The sequence below is a fragment of the Erithacus rubecula genome (genome assembly GCF_903797595.1).
Source record: "Erithacus rubecula genome assembly, chromosome: 23".
NCBI lineage: Eukaryota > Metazoa > Chordata > Aves > Passeriformes > Muscicapidae > Erithacus > Erithacus rubecula.
The window spans coordinates 6,292,969-6,308,505 of record NC_136675.1 but is presented as its reverse complement, the minus strand read 5'-3'; the positions used below and the strand labels follow the sequence as shown (position 1 = coordinate 6,308,505).

The 15,537-nt window shown below is 50.2% G+C and overlaps 1 protein-coding gene across 2 annotated transcripts; it reads right to left on the bottom strand.

The window, feature by feature from the left end:
* Positions 1 to 660: 660 nt before the first annotated feature.
* On the bottom strand, positions 661 to 14,925 carry ELOA (elongin A). 2 transcript variants are annotated; one of them, XM_079325444.1, is made up of 11 exons: positions 14,606 to 14,925; positions 9,587 to 9,643; positions 8,871 to 8,989; positions 6,901 to 8,113; positions 6,000 to 6,114; positions 5,518 to 5,673; positions 5,055 to 5,152; positions 4,166 to 4,346; positions 3,607 to 3,718; positions 3,205 to 3,356; positions 661 to 2,726 (listed from the first exon to the last, which is right to left on the bottom strand). In XM_079325444.1, the coding sequence occupies exons 1-11, from the start codon at positions 14,675 to 14,677 to the stop codon at positions 2,665 to 2,667; spliced, it is 2,337 nt and encodes a 778-aa protein (XP_079181570.1). In that variant the 5' UTR covers positions 14,678 to 14,925; the 3' UTR covers positions 661 to 2,664. The 2 variants fall into 2 exon arrangements, with proteins under 2 accessions (XP_079181570.1, XP_079181571.1); XM_079325445.1 differs by having other exon boundaries at positions 2,296 to 2,726; positions 5,518 to 5,670; positions 14,606 to 14,796.
* Positions 14,926 to 15,537: the final 612 nt, after the last annotated feature.

Genomic DNA, 15,537 nt, shown 5'->3' with positions numbered 1-15,537 from the left:
ATTAAAATATTCATCTTAGTTACCACAAAAAAAGAAACATAGAAAATTGTATATATACACAGTTTGGGACCAAAATACAAATACGAGTCCAAGTCACTCCCCCTCCTCCTCATCCCCCCCTTACTCATCCTACAGGGATGGGTGGGAAGGGGGAAGAGGCAGCTCTGCTCCATCCTTCAGTGTGGGGTGGAGCACACAACAACTGCACAAGTGTCACAGCCCAAGACACTTTGATCCCAGTAGTGTGTCCCCGGGGGAAATATCCCTGCTCTGCTCCCAGCTGAGGAATGGTGCCCACCTCTCCCCAGGCTGGATTTAGTGTCTGAGCAAAAAGAAGGGAAGGGTGAGGGGTTGGCATCACCCCTGTGAGAGCAGAGTCACCTCCCTGCAATGCCACAAACAAAACATGGACACAGCTGGCAAAGCCTGGAGCAAAGGGGCTGCTCTGGGAGGGAAAGAGCATCTCCCCAAAACAGCAATGCTGAGGGTGGAGCTGGGATATCAATTAATTGGCAGTTTAGCAATGCCCTGAATCGTTTTTGGGCACGGCCCAGATCCTTTGCTCAAAGCTCCATCGTGTCTGAACACAATGCCAGGCTCTGCTTCCCTCCCCTCTGCCCCTAGCCCAAGTACAGAGGAGAAATAAACAGTAGCACAACAGTCAGCAGAAGAGAATATATTGTTATCTAATTAAAAATACAGCCAAATTAAATACAGCAAAAACACAGGAGAGTAAGGAGCCATTATTTTACAGCACAACACACACTGAAATGCTGCACGGTGACATTAAAGCATCTGGGACTGTAACAAACTTACAGCACAGGAGAGTCTGAGAACATTTTTCCAAGGATTTCAAACTAAACAAAGAACAGACCAAATAAACAAGAGACAGGTGTTCAGAATGGTTTTAAAGAAAGACATTTTAAAGGAGGAGGTAAAAGAAAAAAAAAAAAAAAAAGGAAAGAAACAAACAACCAAAGAGAAAGCAGAAGCAAAACAGGGATTTTTTTAGAGGCCTCCAGGGAGGACCCTTCACAGCAAGGTTTCCCCCGGTCAGTGCACACAGACAACTCCAGCAGTTTGGGATTTGGCAGCAGAGCTGCTCAGGAGCTGCCAACAACAACAGCATCCACCACCAGCATCTTTTCCACCCAGACAGCAAAGTCCTATGGCAGCAAATATGGCTTGGAAGAGGAGAATCCCTCCCCTGTCTGACCCAGTTGGACCCCAGAGCCCTCCCAGAGAGGCCACGAGCCCTGGGGTCACCCCAGCCCCATCTCTGCCTGCACCACCCCCGGGCTTCCTTTGGGGCAGACAAAACACGAGCAGAAACTTTCCCCAGACACATTTCACAAGCAGAAACCTTCCCAACAGCACAGCACAGCTCCTGGCTGTGCCCAGCTGCCACCCTGACATCCTCAGCAGGGCTCTGGCCTCTCCAGGAGCTCCAGGACACTCCCTGACATTCCCACCAGCCCCACCAAGCACCTTCTCCTTCCTGAGCTCCAGCTCCTCACACACCAGGCACAAGGGAGCTCTGAAGGACACACATGTTACAACAATCACATTCCATTGCTCATTTCCCTCCAACTTCATTCAAGTGGTTTCAGGTTCAAAGACCATGATCCTTGGATTTTTCCAAAGAGGGGACAGAGCAAAACATACAGGATTTAGGCACCAGCTTCCCAACTGGAAATAAATCCTTTGCAATTCCACACAGAAAACAAGACAGAAGTATTCCTTCTTCCTACTAAAAGAGGCAAACAATGCCTTCACTGGTATTTAAAAATTGTTTTCCATTGCAAAGTCCCCTATCTCTCTCCAGATAAAAAGTTAAAATCTGACTCTGTGCACAATACAACTCCCAAATCCCTGGCAGTTCTATTCCCAGTAGCCAGCAGAAGACAACAGCAGCAGAGGAAACGTCTCCAAAGGCTCTTGGCATCCCTGCAGGACCACAAAAGCACCTGTACAGGATCTACAGCAACAGCACAGAGAAGGTCAAGAGCTCAGATTTTATTGACACACACGAGCAGGGAGCAAAGCCTCAGAGCTGGATGCACTTGCCAAAGGACTGACAAGTGGCTGGGCCACTGGTCCTACCTGTCCCAGAGTCTCCAGGTGAGACTTTGGGCCCAGCAGGTACCAGAGCACAGGAAAGGCTCCTGTGACACCCCAGTGTCCACTCAGATGGATTCCAGCTCAAGTCACCAAGGCTGACCCCAGCACTGGGTTGGGAGGGGAGAGACTACTGGGAGCAACATAAATAATACAGCAGGGGAGAGGGGCAAAATATTAATTAAAATCATTTTATAATTTATTAAGAGGTTAAATAGTAAATAAGTCTCTGGATCTTCCACTCTCAGCAGGTGCCAAGATTTCACATTTTTCTGTGTTGGGAGATTCTGTACACCCTTCTTTTGAGGGATGACAAAGCCAGAAACAGAATGTTGAGGACAAGGGGTAAAAGAGGGGGGCTTGACACTGAGAAAGGGACCAGAATAAAAGATAAAATACTGTGCCATCATCTTGTGCAGATTGAAGCTTCTCCCAGCAGCTGCAGCCTCCAAAGAGTTCAAAGATAAGGAAGGGCTGTTTGGTACCTTCTCCCCCTTCAGTGCCACTCCTCCCCAAGGGAGAAAGGCCCAGCTCAGCACTGCCAACTTATCTCCGAGAGAACCTGTTTTTGAAAGCTTTGATAGTCTTTGCCATCATTGGTGCAATTTCTGCAAAAGAAAAGAAAAAAAACCCCACCACTGAATCAAACAAAAAAAGCCCCACATGAAAGCAAAAGTGACAGAAGAGCTGAGAGTAACTGAAATTGGCAGACATGAGTGTCTGAGTGGGGCCCAGCAGAGCTTTCAGGTCACAGACTGAGGAGCAGCCACTGCTTTCTGCACTGCACCAACCCAGATCCCTGCTTAAACCTCCCCTGCTCCCTTCCAGAGAGAGCTTCACAGAGCCAGGGCAGCAGCAGGGCAAAGCAGAGGTTCTGCCTCACTGGTGCCACTGGGACAGGCTGATCCAGTCAGCTCTGAGCAGCTGAATCAGATGTTTCCCTTTGCTGCTCCTCATGCAACAAGCTTGAATAAAGGAGAGATACCAACATCAACCCTCCTGCACAGGCTGGAAGTCTCCCACAGCAGCAGTTTGTGAAGGAGAAGCTCTAAGAGAGCACAGGGATGTCCTGCAGGTTGTACTTACTCTTCACAGGGGGTTTCCTGGGGTCGTAGGAGGAGAAGGTGCTACCTGAAGATGGGACCGAGTGGGCACTGCTGGTGCTGGGCCCATCGTAGGACTGCTCGTCACTCACCCGAGCCTGGCTTTTGCTGGATGTGTACAGCACTGGTTTTATTCTGCAACAGACAGAACAGGCATTGCCACCAGGGATTCACCCTGGTTTGAGGCTGTTCTACAGACACAAGCCATGTTTGTAACAGCAGCAGGGCTGATACAATGTAGAACCAGCAGGATCTTCCCAGCAGGAAACAGCAATTAAAGTTACACGTTTCTCTGCAAAAGTAGCTCCCAGACACTCAGTATCCTCTCAGGGGGCAGCTGGCAGGAGGTCATGAGCAGCAGCAAGTGCTACAGAGAAACACTCACTTGGTCTTCTCTGGCAGGAGAGGGCCTCCAGTTCCAAACTTCTCCTGTCTCCTCCGAACGTCCCGAGGGGGCTTCACTGCTGAGTTCACAAATGCCATCTTGGCCACTCTTCCTGCAAGAGCCACAGGGAAACATCACTTACATCCAGCTGGTTATAAAGGAGGCTCCTCACTGCTTCTCTTACTACTGTCAGCTCATCCACCTCTCCCCAATCCATCCATTCCAAAGAATTTGTGACACTCTCTCCTTCTGAAAAAGAGACCTCCTTCCTAAGGTCTGAAGCTCTCAGTGAGAAATCAGACAGATCAGTTCAGCAGTTCTCATTAAGTTCACCCAAAAACCAGGAATGTTTCCCTCCACCCTGGCTCTCTTCCATGGAGGAAGAGAATGGAGAACGGAGAAGCCGCATGGAACAGGAGCCTCAACACTGCTGTAAAACACTGAGCTGCTCCAACACCTTGATGGATGAAAACAAGACACCACTAAACCACAAAGCAAAGGCAACACACAGAGGCAATGTGCTCCTGATGTGGGCAGCCCAGCTGGCTGCCAGGCCCACCTTTGGGCTTGTTGGCGTGGGCAGAGCCGATGTTGCGCGCCAGCATCAGCAGGCGCTGCTCGCGCGCCTCGTGCAGCCGCAGGTACATCTCCCGCCACGACTCAAACTCCTCGGGCTTCTCCTTCTTGAAGTCCCGCAGGCAGTGGTTGTGCCACAGCTGATCCGTGTCCTCCACCAGCACCTGAAGCAAAGCCACACAGAGCTGGGATTCCCTCCTGACTCCTCCAGTCCCCTCTCCCTCGTGGTCAGGAATGTGGATTCTGTCACCATTTGTTGCAGTCGGGTGGGGCAGTGATTTCATTATCTCCATGGTACTTATTATCTGCTAATGGGCCGTCTTTAAGATGGTGAGGCAATCATCTTTATTTTTTCTATAACTCCTCCTCATCTGCTATTCATGGCCATTGAGTCCCAGTGCATGACTGATAAAATTCCATCATCCCACTGGAAGAGGCTCCACCCAGGGGGAGGAGCCAAACATTTCCTACCTACATAAAAATTGAGATTTTGAACAGCAAGATTATCCAACTTTCCACTGGATTCCAGAGGAAAGCCAGACCTTTCCGCATCATCCCTGCACCTTCAGAGGAAACTGCCCCTTCTCCAGGAGCACTGCTCCAGCTGAACCACATCTGCCACTGCAGGAGGATGCAGCACCATGGAATGGGACTGTGCCACCACCCTGACTGACTGACTGTGCCAGCTTGGATTCTGACTCTGGCAGGGTTTGGGATTGTTCTTTGCAATATGCATTTCTATTTTAATTTTCCTAGTAAAGAACTGTTATTCCTAGGACTAGTAAAAGCCACCTCTTTCCATCAAAAAGCTTTGCTGTTCTGTGAGGACAGCCCTGCACATCACATCCCCTCTCCCAGGCCAAGGCACTCACATGGTTACATTCCTCGATGCGATACAGCTGCTCTGGGGTGCACCTCTCCAACACTGGCTCCAGCACAGAGAAAGGGACACCACCCACTTCATAGATTGCTAGAGAGAAGCAAGAAGCACAGGGTATTATTTATCCTGCTCCTTCCTTGCCAAGGAAAGGACTTAACACCTTGAAACACAGTGAGAAAACTGCAGTGTTGCACAACACCACCCAGGGTGAGGGGAGGAGAAAGGAACCTCGGGCACCACTATCTCCAAGTTGAGAAATACCTGTGCAAGCTCTGTTTGCCACAATTTCCAGTGCTTTAGCACTGCTTGAAAGCATTCTGGGTGCTGATCCCTGCAGCACCTGGGCTTGCAGTGGGATTTATCCCATATTTGTAACAAGGGGGAACTGCTGGGGTCTGTACCAAGTTGCCAAAATTTCAGTGCATGTGCACAGTGAGACAAGGAAAGGTACTTACAGTCAATATTGTTACTGAGGACCCTGATACACTGCTGGTACAGGGACATCATCTTTGGCAGGTAGGCAGTTTTGGAGCCAGAGTACACCTGCATTTTGGAATTTAACCTCCGGCCTGTGAAACCCGCTTCGCTCTCCTCCACGGGCGAGGACACTGCTGTGGAGGGAAAGGCTTGGAGTCAGGAGGGGACAGAGAAGAGAAACAGCCTGTCCTGAAAAATGGCACAAACTGGAGTCACCCAGAAGTGACCTCAAGGGCAAAGTCTTCTCAAGAGACCTCAGAGCAAGTTCAGGAAGGACAAGCCCAAAGCCTGAGTCCCAAAGAAGTGTCAGTGAGGGATTCTTCTCATTTCTGATGGAGCACGTGGGAAGCAGCTGATTTTTTGTCTGACCCCAACAGAAAGACTTGAACCCAGCCAGCATCCACTCCTGCTCTCTCCCACAATCTGGCTCATTCCAAACCCATTTTCCTGCCCAACATACCTTTCCTTTTTGTCTGGGAGCAGGTGATGGACTCAATCGAGGGAAGAGGACGATAATTGGCCTGGATGGGGGGCAGGGGGATGTCTGGTAATGTTGGTACCACATCTAAAATTATCTGGAAGGAGAGGATGTACATGGAATAAGACAGGAATACAGCAGAATGTGACATTCCACCAAACAGCACTGAATTGTGGGGGTTTTTGCATATTTTGAATAAACCACTCCATGCTTCTCAGTTTGTAGCAGGGAACAAGTTCAGGGAGTAGCTGCCAATAGGAAGAGACCAAAATTTGGGATCTGAATCATTCAGGACTTTCCAGAAAGAGCCATCCATATTTTTAACTTATTCAGGACAAGCAGAAGCTTTTCTTTGATGTCAAACACTCATTCACCAGTTCTGTTTCTTCTCCTCTTCCTGCAAAAAACTTTGCACTGGTGGAGGAGAAGGGACCCTCAGAAACTGAGGGAAAATTTTGATATGGAGTTTTATGAAGCACTTATTAGAATGAATGGCAAAGCAGGATTGAAAATGCTGTTAAACCTTATAAAAACCACTTTGTGAAGAGCCAAGTGTTTCAAAGTTGAGTAAAGAGATGAAACAGTAAAGATTTTACATATTTGTCCCTATTTATACACCAAACCCTGGCACCCATGTGACAAAGGATCTGTACAGAAATATTGCTCATTTTCCAAGCTTTCACAAAAGAAGGTTTGTGTTCTGCAACGAGCTGCCTTGCACCACCAGTTCTCCCATTTCTGGACACTAAAAAAGGTTCATTTTAGAGAAGCATAAATACTTGAGAAGGGAGACATGGGAACCTTGTTAGCAGGACATGCCCTGCAATCTGGGCTGGATTCTAAGCTGCCATCCACAGATACTCTGCTTCTTACCAAACCTTACCCTCTTTGGTTTAGGAGGCTCTGGGGTTTTCTTCTCCGCCTTTTTCTCACTTGTTCTCTTGTGGCTTGGACTTTTCTGACTGGAGCTGGAGCTGTTGGTACTGGCTTTGGATCCGTTCTGCTTGCTGTGCCCTCGGTCTTTGTCCCCAGCTGAGCCAGCTGAGGGTTTCACCACTTTCTTTTTCTTTTTCTGGGGCTGGTCATAGCTGAGATATGACTCAAACGACATTGTAGGTTGTTCAAACTCATCCTCTGCTTCCCCCTCCCCAGAATTTGAGGAAAAACCCACTGATTTTTTGTCCACATCAGAGATTTTACGCTTCCCCTCCGAAGCCTTTAAGCTCCCAGACCCCCCCTTTTCCTTGCTCCTATTGCCAGAGTCACTCTCAGCTTTTCGTTTCTCTGAGTTTGAGCTCTCCAGGCTCTGCTTGGACTTCTCCACCTTGCTCTTCTCAGAATCTCGATGCTTTTGCTTCTTGACATGGTTGTCCAAAGGTTCCTCTGAGTGTGGCAACGAGTGCAACTTCTCCTTCCTGGAGCTGCCACTTTCCCGATTCTTCTCCTTTTTGGTGCCCTCTGACATCCTATGCTTCTCCTTGCTGGCTGCTGCCAGGGGGGATTCTCGGAGCTGCTCTTTCAAAGAGGCTTTGTGCAAGCTGTCTGTGCTGAAGGCAGAGCTCCTGTCATCCCCTCTGCCATCCAGTCGTTGTTTTTTGTGGGAGGATTTGTGCTCTTTGCTCCGACTCGCGTTCCCTTTGGCGCAGGAATCGCCGGAGCTGCGCTCCCGGCCCTGCCCCAGCTTCTCCTGCAAGCTGGGACCTTTGCTGGCTTTGCCATGGAACAGGGCTGGTTCTTCCTGCTCCTCAGAGGCATAAGGGTCAGTGTCCATGTCCTGAGGGCTCTCACTGGGCTCTGGTGACACAGCCTGGCCACAGTCTGAGTACTCCTGGTCTGAAGAGAGCACCGGGGAGGATCTGCCCCAGCCCTTGCCCTGGTGGCTGCTGTAGCCATAAGTCTCGTGGGCTCTCTCAGGCCTAGGATACCTTTTGGACTTCTTTTCCCTATGATCTGGGCTATAGGACTGGCTGCAAGAAGGCTGGAAGGGTTCTGAGTAATCCTGATCAGCCTCCTCATCCTCTCTGAGGGAAGATTCTTGATGCCTTTTGCTGGAGCTGCTCCTCTCATAGTCACGGTCTTCAGAGTCCAGGTTATTTCTAAAGGGAGGAGAAGAAGAGATTAAAACTGCCCAACATGAATGAAAAGAGCCATTCCCTGGACTGGAATACCTCTCACAGAAGACCAAGGTTGTATTTGGTAGCTTTGTGGCAAAAATCCCACTAAAACTCTAAGGAACAGCAACAATCAAGGATTTAAAAACTTCATTTCTAGTGCAAGAATTGATGAAGCACTTTTATTAGGACTAGAGACAAAACCTTCTCTGTGCCTGCACCCTCCTGGCTCTGTGATGCTGTGGGAATGTCCCCCAGTTCAACACGTGGGAATACCACTCTTTAATTCCCATTAATAACTTTATCACTCAAATCTGTTTGATCTCTGCTGGGTTCAACACAGCTTTGTTACTGCCACATGCCTGCTAGCAATAACTTCCAGTTTCCATAGGATTCTGGCTCATAAAAGCATTCTTTCAAATAACTTGGGCCTAGAACTTCCTGTCTTCAGAATGATAAAATGGGAAGCAAGCTGAGTGCATCTTTTGCTTCATTAAGGGCATTTTTTTTGGCATCTCCTGTTAATCTCTTCATCAAACTGCAAATTCTTGAAAGTTGAAAACTGCAGCTGTCATCACACTCCAGAGCCAGCAAAGGCAGGAAGTTTCTGCCAAAACAAGGCAAAACCCCCCAGGCAGAGTTCACATATTGGTTTTACAAGTTTTTCCAGAGCCTTGGCCAGAGAGGTTTGAAATATCCACTGCAAAAACATTCCCAAAGCTCATCCATGGGGCTCACTCACCTCTCTGCCTCCTGGGCCACAGGCACCAGCTTCTTCCACCTGGCCACCAGGTCCTTGGCAAAGTCTCCCACCAGCTCATGTTTCCTCAGGCTGTTCACAGTCTTCCCAACTCCTGTCTCCTTCAGGAGAGAGCCATGAATCCAGATTAGCAAAACAGGAATTCTCACCCTGCTAAACTCCCTGAAGAGTCAATGGAATCAACTCACTCCCTACTGCTGCCCTTAGCTAACAGCAAAGATATCACTTTTATTGTTTTCAGCTGCTTGGTATCACTCACTACATGTAAATCAAAGAGTTAATTCTATCTTAGTCAAACACTAATTATTCATATTAATAACCCAAGTCAGTATTTACCACGAGAGCTGGCAAGTCTGAAGACAGAAGCCATTAAAAACTGTAAGGATTAGCACTTCCTCATTTCCTGCTGATTTGATATTGCTGGGATCTGCTCCAACTCTCATATCCCAGTCAGGTGTTAAAGCTTTTGGGAGAACTGAGCATGACAAACCATCCTCCATGGCTCCCCACCTGCCCTGGCACGCTCCTTGCCTGTGCCTGGCATTTCCAGAACCTTATCACAATCACACCCCTGGCACTGGGCTGCAGCAGGTGGCCACAGCAACACACCCTGTTCCAGGGCAAGCAGCACATCCATGGAAAACAGCCTGGGACTCCAGAGACACCAGGAAAATCCCCAGAGATTACACAGATCTTACCACGAGAATATCAACTGTGATGGGCAACTCTGACAACCTCTTCAGACTCTTCAGCAGCTGTGGAGACAAGAGAAGTGTTCAGAGTTGTCACACAGAGCCACAGACAGGGGATTAGGGAGGAAGAAAATGCTGCACTGCCTGAGAGCTCATCAGGAAGATCCAAGTGGCTGCAAAAAAAGCTCCTGAGAACAGAACACATGAGCCAACTGCAAAAAGATCTTGTCTCTGCCCACAGGAACCCACCTGAAAGTCTCATAACACACTCAAATATTAATGTTTGCTTCACATGGGACTGTAACTTAAATCTGGCTTAAAGCACTGGGAACAGAAACACACAGCAAGAGCAAGAAAGGACTTGGAAGCCTGTTCCTCTCAGGAGGTGGTGGTGGAATCACACTCCTTGGCAAGAGGGGTGGGAACAAATCAAAATAAAAAGGGGAAGGAAGATTTCTAGGTGCTCTTAAAGGCCTAAGAGAGGAACCTGTGTCTCCACTGCTGAAGGCTCTCTTCAGTCAGGTGATAAAACAGAACTTGATCCCTCCAAATTCCCTCTCTCTTGCTCCACTCTTTCCCTTCACCAAACACCAGGGAAGTTTTTTCCTCCATACACCCCAAGCAAGGCTCTGCCAGCACCTTCAGCTGCTCCATGGGACAGGGTGGGACAAGGAGCCCCCTGGCAAGAGGAAACAGCCTCAAGCTGCACCAGGAGAGGTTCAGCTTGGACAGCAGGAGAAATGTCCTCAGGAAAGGGTGGCCAGGCATGGGAATGGACTGCCCAGGGCAGTGGTGGAGTCCCCATCCCTGGAGGTGTTGAAGGATTGACCAGACATGGGGCTCTGGGCTGCTTTACAAGGTGAGGATCAGTCCCAGGTTGGACTCAATGATCCTGGAGGTCTTTTCCAACCCCAGTGATGGTGGGATTCCAAGGGAAGGGCACATTCCTGTACTTCTGCCACCCAGGTGGTTGGGACATGGCCTCACCAGGATGCCTGTTGGCTCTGTAGCTACAGCACATGGTAGAACACATCTGACAGCACTGTTGCCCCTCACATCATTTCCCACAGCTCAGCTATAGCCCAGTCCAGCCTCATCAGCATTCCCATTATTATAGCCCCTATACAGCCCAGGCTGTGCTCAGCACTCCTATGCTATATGCCATACAAAGGGCTGCCCCTGATCCAGAAGATCTTCTCTTTAAAGCACTGTGCTCGTGCTCAAATCAGCACAGTCAGCCTAAGCTGAGGCCAATCACCCCCACAACCACCCTGCAAGGATCACACAGGTTTGCAGGTTTCCTTCCTTTCAAGGCAAATCAGTTCCTTTCAGCTATTTGAGGAACGCTCTTGCTTTCAGAGAGGAAACACTCCTCGACACCCAGAGAAGGTTCCTCTGACTTAAGCAAAACCACAACTTCTGTTCTCTAGAAACCACTCCTTTGTATTTAGCACCTAATAACTGCGACAGAAGGTTTCGGTTTTCTTGGTTTTAGAAGAGTGAAACACTGATACCAAGAGTTGCTACTGTTGCCTTTGCCGGCACAGCTGCTCAACAAGCGCTCTGGCAATTGAAGCCATCAAACCAAAGGCAGCAGAGACAGAGCCCAACTCTGCTGCCTCTCCTCAGGCTGCCTGCCACAGTTCAGGGCTCAGGATCCCTCTGGGAAAGCCAAAATCCTTCTGGGATTGGTCATAAAGGAGTTTGGACTTGTGTGCTCAAAGGGGGAAAGAAGGATGGATTTTTGTACAGGATAGAAAAAACAGTAAACCAGGACAATATTAAAGCAACAGCATCTCTGTCAGCTAATTAAATTCCTAGAAAGGTTTTTCAGAGCTGACAAAATCCCACTGTGAGATTAAGAGCCGAAGGAGAACTCATTCTGGTGTCCCTAAATCCTCCCAAATATTTTCTAGCTACACTGTAGCATCTCCCACAGTTCTGTTTGCTCTTTAGTTATTTGTTGCCTTCAGGGCTGAATTCCAGGTAGAGAAATGATGTTCTCAATGGGAATGCTGTTCTCAGTGTGGTTGGAGAGCCACACACTTGATCCAGAACATGTCTCAAGAGGAGCTGAGTTATTCCACAGCCACTGCAGTCAGTTCCTCCATGGAACACAAGTCCTTGTGCTTGAGAGGAACCAAGTGAGTCTTAAAAACTCATATTAAACTTTATTTCCTTTGGAAACAAGCTGAAGGAGTTCATCCCACTGAGGCTTAAAGGGATATCAGGATGAATTTTGGACAGCAGGAGGAATTTCTTCACAGAAAGGTGGTCAGGTACTGGAAGGAGGTGGTGGAGTCCCCATCCCTGGATGTGTTCAAGAAACAATTCATAGTGGAGCTCAGTTATTATGGAAAGGATCAACCAAAGGTTGGCCTTGATCCTGGAGGTTTTTTCCAACCTGTAGCAATCCTGGGATTCTGAATCTGACAGCTCATCTTGGAAATAACCAAAATCACACAAATCACACAACACCAGGCTCGTGTCTGGTGAGACACACACACCACAAAGCTCTTCTGAAACACCCCAGCACAGGGCAGGGCTTCAGTCAACCCAGACACAACCCAGAAAACCTTCCCTGAGTTCCAGCTCCAATCAAATTGTGTTGAACTTGATGGTTTTCTTTCTCTGAAAGAAGGCAGCCAGACTGTTAGGACACTAAAAACACACACCAATATCAAATTGCTCCAGCACAGCCTGGCTGTTCTGCCTCCATGAAGATGTTCTTGCTCATGTTTTCCTTCTCCTCTTTCTTCCCATAGCCCTGGAGCAGAGCTTGTACCTCCTCTGTTGGAAAAAAAAGGACTCTTTCCAAGCCATGACAGCATTGTCCAAGATTTCACTCACAGTGTTCTGTGCCAGCAGCCCAATTTTCACCCAAAACCAGTAATAACAGCACTTTATACCTTTCAGCAAGGCACTGAGTTGTACATGATACTGGGCAAATATTATTCTTTCACATTCCTGATAAAATATTTTGAAAGGACCAGGCAAAAAAAAAAAAAAAAACAAAACAAAGAGGACTGGAAATGGGCAGGGGATGCCATGGATTTGTCCTGCTGACAAATGGGGTAAATTTTTTTCAACAGGAAGGTCCTCATAAGATTTAACAAGACAATGCAATGGCAACTAAATTCAGGCTTTAAACCACTAATGCTTCCAAGGATATGGTTGGAAAAGTATCAGAAATAAAGAATATAGGTCACAGGGCCTTTCTGCTGGGGAAGAAAAGAGGTTTTCAAGTCATTGCCCTGCTTTACCTCCTCTGCCTGCCCTTGCAAAACCACCCAGGATCAACAGAGCAAGAAACAACTTCACACCACAAGGTCACTGGAGAAAGAGTTGGGCTGTGCAAATATTGCCCCAACATTTACAGTGCTCCAGAAAAATCACCAGCAGTTCTTGCCCCAAGCTCACACCAGGGTCAGGGAACAGCAGCACTAATTTTCTGTTCTCAGAGTGCTGAGAAAATATTTGAAGTCTTGCCCAGAAGAAGCTCAGGCCCCCTGAACTGAGTCCCTGGCAGTGCCTCAGCTCCATTTGGGGCTCCACCAGTTAAAGGCTGTTCTGGTCCTGGCTGAGAGGGTGAGAGGAGTAACCAGATCCCATCACATCACCCCCAGCCAGGCTGCAGCTCCTCCAGGGCTCCCATTTCAAAGGGTCAGCACTCGAGCATCCTCTGCTCTTCGAGAGCTGCAGAAGTGAATCCTGCAGGTGTTTGGGTGAAACAGAGTCAGCCCAGCCCTGCCTGCCTCCTCCTTCACAGGAATGACACAAAACCTCAACACAACACGTGCCAAACCTCCCAACAGATGCTCCCCGTTTAAAACGGGAGAATGGAGTAACAGCACGCCCAAGTTTAACGATAATTCTGAATTTCACTAGAAAAACCAGCTCTGGGCGCTGGTGCCCTGCTGGCAGTCACTGTCACCGAGCACAGGGCGGGACGGGGCAGCGCAGCCGCTGCGGGAAGAGGGGGAAGAGGCAGGGGGAGGGAGGCGGCAGGAGGGAGCCGTGACCCCCCGGGCACCGCGCCTCGAATCCTGCACGACACCGGGACAGCGCTGCCGGAGAGTCTGCACCGCCCGTCTGCCCGGGCACCGCAAAGGGACAGCCCGAAGGGACAGCCCTGCTCAAGGGGGGACCCCAAAGGGACACCCCAAAGGGACACCCCAAAGGGACAGCCCAAAGGGACAGCCCAAAGGGACAGCCCAAAGGGACACCCCAAAGGGACAGCCCAAAGGGACACCCCAAAGGGACACCCCCAAAGGGACAGCCCAAAGGGACAGCCCAAAGGGACACCCCAAAGGGACACCCCAAAGGGACACCCCAAAGGGACACCCCAAAGGGACAGCCCTGCTCAAGGGGGGACCCCAAAGGGACAGCCCAAAGGGACAGCCCAAAGGGACAGCCCAAAGGGACACCCCAAAGGGACAGCCCAAAGGGACAGCCCAAAGGGACACCCCAAAGGGACACCCCAAAGGGACCCCCCCAAAGGGACACCCCAAAGGGACACCCCAAAGGGACACCCCAAAGGGACAGCCCAAAGGGACCCCCAAAGGGACAGCCCTTCTCAAGGGGGACCCCAAAAGGGACACGTCTGCTCAAGGGAAACCCCAAATGGGACACGTCTGCTCAAGGGAAACCCCAAAAGGGACACGTCTGCTCGCCACTGCCCAACGGAGACCCCAAAAAGGACACCCCTGGTTAAGGGGGACCCCACGCGGGACCTCTGTCTGCCACTGTCGCGGCAGGACCGGCCGTGGGATCCCAGCCACCCCCCCAAACTGCCACGGGGGCACCCTACAAAGAGACGCCCGCCCAGCACCGCCACAGGGGGATCCCACAAAACCACGCGCCCGCCCTAAGGGAACCCCCAGGGCCTGCGAGCCGGGGACGAGGCTCGGGCAGCCCGCACGTCTCGCCCCGCGCACCGCGGCCCCGGGACTGCGCCCTGCCCCGCGCCCCCCGCACTCCCCACCGCCGTGCCACCCCCGGCCGGCCGAGCCAGCCCCGCATCACCTTCTTGGGTTCGGCGCTACCCGCCAGCCGCGCCTGGAGCCGGCCCACAACTTCCAGCACCGACTCCGCCATTTTTACTGCTGGAGAGCCGGCGGCGGCGGAAGCGGCTTCAGCGGCCTCGGCCGGGCGCACGGCGCTGCCCCGCCGCCGCCGCCATCTTGGCTGCGGGCAGGAAGCGGAAGCGGCGCAGCGAGGCCTCGGCCATGGCGGGTGAGGGCAGAGGGCGGCGCCGCCATGTTGGGTGAGGGCGGCGGCGCCATCTTGAGTGCTGGCAGGGGAGCCGCGGTTCGGGCAGCTCCGCCCTCAGGGTGGGCTGTCACACAATCCCAGAGGAACTGCGGTGAGGAATCCCGGGAATTTTATGGACCCTTGATCCCCAAAAAACTGAGAATTCCAAGCTTAGAACTCTCAGAATTTCAGCCTGAAAACTCTAGGAATTTCCACCCCAAGATCAAGGCAGTCTCAGTCCCAAACCCCGGGGAATTTCAGGCCCCAAACTCTGGGTATTTTTGGCCCCAAAAACCTGGAAATTTTGGCCTCAAAATCCTGGAATACCCAGCCCCAAACCCTGGAAATTTCAGCCAAAAAATCTGGGAATTGTGACCCCAAAATTTGGGAATTCTGACCCATAAACTCTGGGACTTGCAAGCTTTGAAGTCTTAGAATTCTAACCCAAAAATTCTCAGAATTTCAGCCGTAAAATCCCGGGAAATTTATGACTCAAACCCTTGGAATTCTGGCCCCAAAAACCTGGGAATTCCAAGCTTCGAACTTCCAGAATTTCAGCCTGAAAACACTGGGAATTTCAGCCCTAAGATCCTGGGAATTTTAAAGCCCCATACCCTGGGAATTCTGGCTCCAAAACCCTGGAAATTTTGGCCTCAAAATCCTGGAATACTCAGTCCTGAACCCTGGGAATTTCAGCCCTGAAA